Below are 10,514 nucleotides of genomic sequence, written 5' to 3' on the forward strand. Positions count from 1 at the left end.
GCATTTAATTTTACTAGTGGTATCCTTTTAGCAGCAGCTTGTCTTCCCTCTCTCTCTCCCTTTTGTCCTTTCTCTCCCCATTTTTCTTTCATTCCTTTTTTATTATTTCTTTTTGAACTATCAAATTTTAAGGAAAAGATTGAACATAGAAAACTGGCACCTCTCAGGAAAAGAATAAAACAAAAAAGACAATAGTAATTTTTTTAGATGTAAAACAGTAAGTGACTATTAGCAAATTTAATCCAACATTAAATTTGGCATTTATTCCTGGCAAAATTTGTTAATGAAATAGGAATAGAAGAATATGACTTTAATGTGATTTTTGAAATAGCTATTTGAATCTAAACTTAAACATACCACTGTTGAGAATGATCTAAATGCCAGAGAATGTCATCTTCTAAAACAGACCCCTGGAATCTCAATATATTTTTTTCACTCAGGAAAAACAAAAAAAGGAGAGAATTATGAGTGGCTATGTAATTCACAGAGTCATTCAGGGATGATCTAGATGTATTGAGGATGCTGCCATCTTGGCTTCTTTCTAGTTGGAAGATAGGGAGAAAAAGAATGAGTAGGAGTGGTTTAAGAGTCAGGCTGGGTTATGACATATCTTTTTTGCTCACATTCCATTGACTGGGAGATGTGATCTATCTATGTACCTAGGAAGAAGAGTAAAAAATTTCGGTGATAGTCTGTCACGTAGAATTTTTAGCCATTGTGATGAGAAGAGAGTAAGAGTGCGTTTGAGTGAGTGTGGGTATAAGTATTGGCAAAGAGACAAGTCATTAGTTATTTAAATGAATGTTTAAGTCAGAAAAGTCCAGGAAAATCAACAAATCAAGTGAAGAGAGTTTAACAAGGTAACCAATTAAGTGATAAACATGCCAATGTGTATTACTGATACTTACTAGCAATAACCAGTTAGGAAAAGCAGGCAAAATAAAGGTCCCTTACAGATTTGTATTTTACTTACCTTGTGATGTGGGTAATCCTTTGGAATTCTAGAGTCAAAAACTACAATCAAAAAGGCATCAAACTTTTGGTTGGTGGCGCCTGGGTGGCTCAGTCGTTGAGTGTCTGCCTTCGGCTCAGGTCATGATCCCAGCGTCCTGGGATCGAGCCCCACATCGGGCTCCCTGCTCGGCAGGGAGCCTGCTTCTCCCTCTCCCATTCCCCCTGCTTGTGTTCCTGCTCTCGCTATCTCTCTGTCAAATAAATAAATAAAATCTTTAAAAAAAAAAAAAAAAAAAAACTTTTGGTTGGTGAAGGAGTCAAACAATTAAAAAAAAAAAAGGGACATTGCCACTTCCTAGTTTGCCTACAGTAAAGCAAAAGGACCTCATAAATGTCTCTTTGAAACCAAAGGAGAAAGGAAGCCCTGAAGAGTTTGTAGAATATGGGGTTGTATATGGGAATTAAGTTTATAGGGCTTAGAATTACTAGTTTAAGAGTTTTTATTTTGAAGTGTCATATGTTTTATTGAGTCTTTACCTATACTTATTTTAATGAATATGAAGATATCTATAGAGATTTTCTTGGGTTTACTTGAAATTTCAGTCCTCAAAACTGTTTTTTTCAAAGTTTGCTATAGCACTCTTTCTCTTAAATTATACATCAGATTCTTGTGAGCTTTTAAAAATTCAAGTGCCTGAAACCAGTTACACCAGAATCTCTAGAAGTGAGACGTAGCCATCAGCAGTTCTTCATGTTCCTCAAATGATGCCCCGTGTGCTGCTCAGGGTGAAAACCACTCTGCGGAAATGTTTGGTTCCATGCTGTGGGTTTCCTCTCCTCCTCAGGATTCCTTATTGTGAGTTTTAAATGGAATAATGTGTGTAAAAGGCCTAACCTGTGCTTAGCACACGCCTTGCTTGTGGTTAGAGTTTAGTAAATGCAGATACAATATTGTGATTGCTATTTAATCACTCTGATGAAGAACATACGACACTGAAACAAATGTGAAGAAATAAGCAGATGTTCTGTTGCTCAGATCTGGGCTTGAAATACTTACTTTGGCTCATTGATTAAATTGTGCATTTTTCTCAAGCTTACTTTATAAAGATTTGAATGAAGCACCTAGAAAGGCATAACCAGAATAAGACTGAAAGTAGAGTAAAAATACCCAAGTAGTCATGGTCTGGGACTGATGGAGAGAAAAACAGTTTTATCAGAAAACCTGGGTTATAAGCTAATTCCTAAATTATAATTTGCATTTTTGTCACTGAGACATATATGCACTGTCATTTTTATCTCATGAAGCCTGGGTCCCAGTCATTCTAGACCTAGCAGTGTAAAACAGCTCCTTTACTCACAAGTTCATCAGATGGAAACTGTGGTCTAAATTCCTCAGTGGACAGCTACAACAGTGATGATAAAAATCTTGCTGGCTACCTTGGAATTTGAGTTCCACACTGGGTTTAATTAGTGACTGAATTTGCATTGCCAGGCCCTATTGATGAGATGGGTTCAGGTTGGCATCTACAGGACTCAGAACTCTTTGTTAAGCCACTGAGTTAGGAGAGTTCACATCCAGCAGATTTTAGAAATTTGGATGTAGATATATTTCAGAAATTTACAGTTCCCTATAGTGAAACAATGAGGGATCAAAAAAGGGAATTTTAAACCAAAGATCAAACTGAGGAAGTTTTGAAGACTACATGGTTAAATGAATTGTTGTAGGCAAATTTTCCTTTAAGATTTTTGGTCTGTTGCATAGCTAGTGTGGTTATACATATTCTGCCAGGTTTCATGGAAAGTATATCACTATTCTTACAAAAATCTTTTGCATTTTTAAAGGTAGGAAACTTTTTCTGTCTAGCAAAATTCCAACAAAAATAACTTTATAGAAAATAATTTCTGAAAAATTATGGGTATATGGAGGCTTATAAAGTGAACAGTGATATGATATGCCACATAACCTAAGAAAAATAAAGGATTCCTGTGTGAATTCCTGCTGTGTGAATTCCTGCTGGGTGAAATTGCTGATTTAATGCAGTGGAATATTTTTTAGTTTTAAGGACTCAATCTCAAAGAACAAGAAATGTATATCCTGGTAAGTGGCACCACAGGAGCTAAAATCTTACACCGACTTGAAGACTAACCTTATGGGTCAAGGCAAATGTTAGAAGGCTATAATTACCAACAGAGGTAAACAGTTCAACCAGAACCATTCTGTCTTAAAGTAATAATTTCACAGTCAAGGAGTACCAAACTACTTGCTTATTAAAATCCAGTGTATGGACTTTTGAAGTGAGTTAGGCTATTAGCACTTAATTTATTTGGCATTGCCCTGGAGTCAGGGATTGCTGGGTAATTATCTTCTAATAACAGAAACCTATTATAAGGTTTCTAATTTTATCTTAACCATTTTAATGGAAATATTTCTTAAATGATCATGTACTTTCTTGGAGGATGAGAGTGGGGGTTAGGCATATGGAAGTAATAGAGAACAAAACCAGAAATTTGGAAGTCTGTATTCTGGTTCTCTTGATGTCATTAACTTGAGAAAAATCAACCTTGGCTGTCACTCAAAGCCTAGAGACCTCATTTTTTTCTCATTTCAAAAATGAGCTTGCCAGCCTTGCCGCTTAGTTGTTGTCTAATTGAACGTTTGTGTAAGTTAATTGAGGTGTCTAAGGCAGGTTGTACCTGCACCAAACTTATAAAATTTGTTTATTGTAGTCTCCCTTGCCAGTTTTCCTTTTGTTGACATATCTGTGAAATCTTCACCAAGGCCAATGGCATGAAGCTTTTCCCCTGTTTTTTGCTAGGAGCCTTACGTTTAAGTCTTACTCATTTTGAGTTGGTTTTTGTGTGTGGTGAAAGATAAGGATTTCTTTCTTTTTCATTTGGCTATCCAGTTTTCCCAACACCATTAGTTGAAGAGACTATCCTTTCGTCATTGTCTACTTTTGGTGCCCTTGTTGAAGGTCACTTGACTATATATGTGTGGCATTACTTCTAATCTTTGTTTTTTGTTAATTGTTCTGTATATTCTACATAGTACCTGAAATCCTAGTCAGAGCAATTAGGCAAGAAAAAGAAATGAAAGCATGCAAATTGCAAAGGTAGAAATAAAATTGTCCCTTTTTGCAAATGACATGATCTTATATATAGAAAACACTGAAGACCTATTTTTAAAAACTCCTGGAGCTAATAAACAAATTCAGTAAAGTTGCAGGATACAAAGTCAATACACAAAAAATCAGTTGTATTTTACGTACTAAATGAACAATCTGAAAAGGACATTAAGAAAACAAATCCCACTTACGACTTTTATTCAAAAAGAATAAAAGACTTCAGCATAAATTTAAGGAAGTGAAAGACGTGTACACTGAAAACTACAAAATATTGATGAGAGAAATTAAAGAAGACACAAGCAAGTAGATACTTTTATTCATGGGTTGGAAGACTTAATATTAAGATGTCCATACTACCCAAGGCAATCTTCAGATTCAGTGTAATCCCCGTCGAAATTCCAATGGCATTTCTTACAGATACAGAAAACACAGTTCTAAAATTCATAGGAACCACGAAAGACCTTGAGTAGCCAAAGTAGTCTTGAAAAAGAACAGAGCTTGGGAAGCATCACACTTTGTGATTTCAGAATTGATCACAAAGGCGCAGTAATTAAAACAGTTTGGTACTGGCATAGAGAGAGATGCCCTTTTTATTTTGGAACAGTTCTAGGTTTACGGGAAAGTAGCAGATATAGTACAGAGCCCTCCTCATGTGCCACTCAGCCAGTTTTCCCTAATGTCAGCATCTTATGTTACCCGGGCACGTTTGTCAAAGTTGAGAAACCAACACTGGTGTATTATGTTAACTAACCCGCAGACTTTATTTAGATATCACCAGTTTTTCACTAATGGTCTTAGTTGCAGGATGCAGTCCCCAGTACCACACATCACATCTAGTCTGGGTCCGTTTTGAATAGTTGGCTGTCTTCCCATTATTCCCAATATTTCTGTGCTGTCAGCGGAGCCTCAATACTGTTGCCTTTGTTTTTTCTGTAGAAGGTTTTTATCTCTTCACATTTGTACATCTGAGCAAACCTGCACCTGAGCGAAGATAATCACACTTGTTGGAAATATGTGGAAAAGAAGAATAAATAGTTTCTGATTTTATAAGATTCTTTGGTGATTAATTTGTTTCAATTTGGGCCTGTAGGTACCAAACTGTTTTGGTCATTTACCTTCAGGAAATTAATGCCATGGCTCCCAGTGTATTCTTGGTGTTTGAGGTTAGCAGATCACTGAGCGCTCTGGTTTGTGATGTGTTGCTGTCCGTGTCCCCCCACTCATAACATCTTGCAAAACTATAGCATCATGACCAGAATATGAGTCAAGATACAGAACATTTCCATCACCCAAAGACCCCTCTGTTGGCCTTTTATAAGTAAACCCTTTTCCCTCCTGCCCCTGACACCTTCTTTTGGTGATGAGTGATTTTTTTTTTATTAAAACCTGGATATTTTTTGGTATTTCTGGGTTCTGAATCTTATTAAACCTTCTGTTTTAGCCACCTTCTTTTGACACCACTCTGACAGAAGTGCCTGTTGCACTTGGTCACTGCCAGGAGGGTGCAGAAGGCAGGGTTCCCCACTAGGCCTCCACTCATACCTCCCTGGGATTGGAAGGGGGTTCCAGGCTGCCGAAGCATCTCCACAGACTCTATTGGGGGATGGGTGGGTTAGATCCTTTTTAACAGCCTGGCATGAGTAGGATGGAACCACAGTTTAGTCTTGGTGTTTGGCTGAATGAAATAGACCAATTAGTGTCTGAAAGTTTTCTGTCTTGCTATGCGGTCCCTTACTGATTCTTTGGATAGAGAGCAGACTTTTTGTTGGGAGTTTTTTTCATCTGTGCTTGTTAGCATGTCCGGGTTGTGGGCGTCTTTAGCCCCAAATTCGTGATCTATGAGGCGAGAAGAAGGCCAGGACGCTCAGTGCTGGGACTTGCCTTCAGGGCTGGGGCCCTATCCACTTTGCCTTTCTTCTCTTCACCTTTTTGTTTCCTATGTTTTATATATGTAATGTCCAGGGGTTTTAGTTGTACTTAGCTGGAAGAATTAGAAAAATACTTTATTCTGTTGTTTTGGAATTAGAAGTCTACTTCATATCCACTTTTGCAGTATAGTTTTCTCAACAGCAGTTATCTTCCTATTATAATTTGCTTATTACATTATAAAACTAATTATTTTCTCAGGAATGTACCACCCGGTGAACATGTAAATGTTCTGTATTTTTTCATTAAATCAGGTAATTGAGTTTATTACGTAATGTGAGCATTATTTATATAAAAATAATAGTTTTGAAAATGCTGTTAGCGACTTCAGTGTCTTTTAATTCTAGCAACGGCACTGCAACATTCAGAGAAATGATACCTGGATTTTTAGTGGATGTGTAGCAGGGATTTTTCTCTAGAAAATCATTTAGTTAATCTATTTCACAGATTTCTTCGAAAGAAAGTATTAATAGCTATGATTAATGAATTTCTGCCACAAGCCAAAAGAGACATGTATTTGCTAATGTGGTATTTTTAGCTAAGAAAAACTTGTTGTTTTTTTAAAGATTTTTTTTAAGATGTCCATTTGGAGATTCTGTATGTATTTTTTCTTCCTTCTCCCTTCCACAGCTTTCCTTCCATAAGAGACTAATGCTTTTAATCTTTGTATGACTGATGAAGATATGCCATATCTGGTGGGTACTAATATTATAATACTTTTCCTTTTTATTAATCTGTTGAAAATTAAAGGGTGGAGATTTGATAAATTAACTGTTTGCAGTTGTTTATAGCAAATTGAAACAGTGTTTAAACCACTCTGCTAAGCTCATTTCAGTAGTTGGAGTCCCTTGTTTGAACATCAATTTCAAGCTCAGTTCTGTTTCTCTCATATTGTAGCAGATGGTTTTAGTTACAGATAATTCATGATATTTCAACGAAGTGCACATCCCCTTTAGCAAGAGATCTATTTCACTTTAATTAAAATAATACTAAACATTACTGCGTTTTGCTTAAGAGAGCAAATATTTGGAAAAGTTCATCCTCAGTTTTTGTGCATCTTGTACAGTGATATCTTCAGTCTTGTGAAGGCAGGGCTTTGTGTTTGCAGTTCTTCTTAGTGTTCCCTCTCCTGTCCACTTTCAGTGAGGATTGAATTCATCCTTGCCTTGGATTTATCATATAACTCTGGATTGGTCACCTAAGGGGTTTAATTTCAAATTCATGCCATCTTTGTCTCTGCCTCTCAGTTTTATTTTCCATTTATGGGCATTATTTTAAAATTTCTTTACGTTGCTCAAACAGCAGATATGATCCAACCACTTCATCTACCTAAAATTAAATTGAAAATCAGTAAGGAAAAAGAATTTCTGTGCAGCCATATTGGGCACACAAGCTCATGTTCTTTACTTAAGCCTTGCAGATGTCCACCTTTATTGATGATGAGAGAAATGTACAGCTTCAAGTAGGGTGTGTTATTTTTCACTTCTTAAATTATAAAGAATTTAGGGGGCGCCTGGGTGACTCAGTCCGTTAAGCGTTTGCCTTCGGCTCCGGTCATGATCCCAGGGTCCTGGGATCGAGCCCCGCATCGGGCTCCCTGCTCCGCGGGAAGCCTGCTTCTCCCTCTCCCTCTCCCTCTCCCCCTGCTTGTGTTCCCTCTGTCGCTGTGTCTCTCTGTCAAATAAATAAATAAAATCTTAAAATTATAAAGAATTTAAATAATGGTAATACCAGTGTTAAAAACAATGTCACCATTTGAAAACTCTCATACCTTTTAAATTTGTACTAACCATAGGAAAAACAACTTGATAATATGTATCCGGAATCATAAAATTGTCTGTGTCTTTTAGTAAATTCTTCTAAAGTAGAGCTAGGTGTAAGGAAATAATCTGAAATGTAGAGAACAGCACTTGTGAGGGATTATTTGGCAATATTAGAATTGTATTTATACCACGATTATTTCAACATGCCTCTAACAAAAAATTATGACATGAATAGATACAGAATTCTTCAAATGTGTTGGAGTGGAGTTTTTGTGTGATAGTATAAATTCAAAGAGCAGCACTAATTGTGTCTCTATATGTGGCGCACGCGCAGAGAAGACAGGAGGCCACGGTGTTTTCTGTTTTGATCGTTATCATTAGGAAATGGAATGGTGGGTTCCTTTTCGTTTTATTTCTTTGGATTTCCAAATATCCTAGGGGGAGAAGAGGAGTACGTGTTTGTTGTTTTTTTTTTTTTAATCTGTTTTTCTTGATTCTTTTTCTTTCTCTTTTTCTCTTAACCGGAAGCATACATGTGAATGTCAGTAGCTTGGCAGCGCAGGAGAGGGCAGTGTCTCCTCTTGTCCGTCCTGAGGGCCTCCCTGAGCTGCCCCAGGAGCACCTGATCTGCCTAGGAGGAACCCAGACAGTTGTGTTTAAATGCTCTGCGGCATGTTCTTTCTCCCAGGTTCTGAATCTTTACGTGGATGGACCCTGAGCTGTTGAGAAATTGGGCTCATCGGACAACTTAGGCTCAGAGGCCCTAGGGAACTGAGGATGGACAGACTGAATGAAATCTCCGGCAAACTTTTCCACAGTGGGACTATTTGAGAATCCCTTGTAAGAAGGGAGGCAGAAGCAGTTGTGTTGCTGCGGAGGAGATGACAAAGCCTTGTAGTCACAGGGAAGAGGGACGTGTTTTGCCTCTTTAACACAGTGTGGCTCCTCTCTGTCCCACAGCTGGCCCTGAAGGACCCGGTGCACACGGTGTCGCTGCAGCAGTTTATCTACGAGAAGCTTAAGGCACAGCAGGAGCTCCTGGGAGAGCAAGGCTTCCAGTCCCTCATGGAGACGGTGGACACAGAGATCGTCACCCAGCTACAAGAGTTTTTGCAGGGCTTCTGAGAGCACATGACCTGTGGCTGCCTCCCCTTGAGGAGACAAGCCAAGGAACCCGGCCTGCTGTCTGTGTGTGAGAGCCTGCTGAGGCGATGAAGAAATCCCTCGTGTATTACAAAGACATGAAGACCATGCATTTTTACTACAAAATTGAGTGAATAAATGTACCTCCCACACAACTAAAATCACAAACCTATTCCTCAAAAGAATTTAATTTTCTATTTCAGAGGGGCCCTGTGTTTACTAGATATAGATTTGATGACACTAGCTGCTTAGTTTTCTGTTAAGAGAGAGGAAACCGTGTGATTACCTTTTAATCATGTGCTCTTAACACTTGAGAAGATGAAGGTTAATGTCTGCGATGTCTTTCTGCAACCAGAATTAATACTAATTTGGCTGCTTTATCCCTTTTTTAAGCTAATGAAACCGCAAGTTTGAAAGATGACAAAGCTGTTCAGATGATGCGATTGAAGAAATGTGTGCACCAGGCAAAAATATATAAATAGTGACAAATATATATTACTGAGGTTATCTTGCAAGGGAGTTGCTTTCATCTGACCTAGAAAATATGTTTTATCAAATGCTTTTATTTCCATTTTACTAATTTGATACAAAAAATTAGTAAAGGGATTTTTTTCTCGTTTTATTTTCAGTAATACATTTAGTCTTTAAATGCGTATCGTAAGGCCCGCGGAAGGGAACCTGTGGTACTGCGGCTTCGGGTGGGAGACCTCTGGTCGTGATTTGGCCCCAGCTCCTTTATTACTCTTGAAGGCCAGGAGCGCTGTGAGCCCCGAGAAGCCCCAGGCAGCCCGCAGACCCCCCTGTGCTATGACGTGGCTGTGACAGGCCGCTCCGCACTTACCCATCCCAGGCTCCTCACCGCAGGGGTGCATCGGGCCCGCAGTATTAATGGGTGCACCTCGGAGGACCCAGCAGCAGTCCCCAGGGTGCCAACACTCATGTGACAAGTCTTCCTTCCTTATTCCTCCAACACGCAGTACCAAAAGAGGGGAAAAAGGAGAAAATAAAGCCTTACTTTGTTTTACTTGCCATTTATTATAAGGAACCTTTAAAGCATTTTTAAGGAAATACTCAAAAGCAGGGTTGGAAAATGATCTTTCTATAGAAAGTTGGGTACAGTATGTGACTGCAGGAAACCCACTGCCCCTTTGTAAGCTCTGGAACCCAAAATGTATGGAAATACTTGGTGTTTTCAGCAAGAGAAAGAAAATACGGTCCAAATTAAATTTTCCAAAGATACCTTTGATTTGTCTGATTATTTTTCCCGCTCCACGAAAAATGAGTTTGTAAAAATTGCCCCATGGTTGAAAGGGATGTTTTCTTTCCTACTCTGGGTGTTGGCTCTGCCCTGGTAGGTGGTGCTGTATGTAGCAAGTCCTCGTTATTCTTCTTTCAGTTCCTCTTTTTATTTAAAGACTTAAAAGTTTCTCTAATGTGATATTTCTTTATCGTTTTTATTCAGTCCTCAAGACTGATCTAAGAAGAAGAATTTCTTTTTGTTGATATAATTATTTTCATTTAGGGCGCTATTCCCAGCGTTACCAGAAATTCTCAAATGTGCTCCAGTTTTTCAGTTATAGTAAAATAACTCCTCTTTCCAGTT

The 10,514-nt window shown here is 38.3% G+C and overlaps 1 protein-coding gene across 9 annotated transcripts in view; it reads left to right on the top strand.

Annotated features, from left to right (window-relative positions):
• IPO11 (importin 11) overlaps positions 1–10,150 on the top strand; it is a 208,025-nt gene extending 197,875 nt beyond the window's left edge. For 3 of the 9 annotated variants that reach the window (XM_064596159.1, XM_064596160.1, XM_064596164.1), the window contains one exon: positions 8,729–10,150. In XM_064596159.1, the coding sequence (XP_064452229.1) occupies positions 8,729–8,893 (165 nt within the window). In that variant the 3' untranslated portion in view covers positions 8,894–10,150. The other 6 variants (XR_010413081.1, XR_010413079.1, XR_010413082.1 and 3 more) reach the window with 5 other exon arrangements.
• The last annotated feature ends 364 nt before the right edge of the window (positions 10,151–10,514 follow it).

Source organism: Mirounga angustirostris, unplaced genomic scaffold (genome assembly GCF_029215605.1).
Source record: "Mirounga angustirostris isolate CCGP_5_RB_7025 unplaced genomic scaffold, mMirAng1.0.hap1 SCAF_7, whole genome shotgun sequence".
NCBI lineage: Eukaryota > Metazoa > Chordata > Mammalia > Carnivora > Phocidae > Mirounga > Mirounga angustirostris.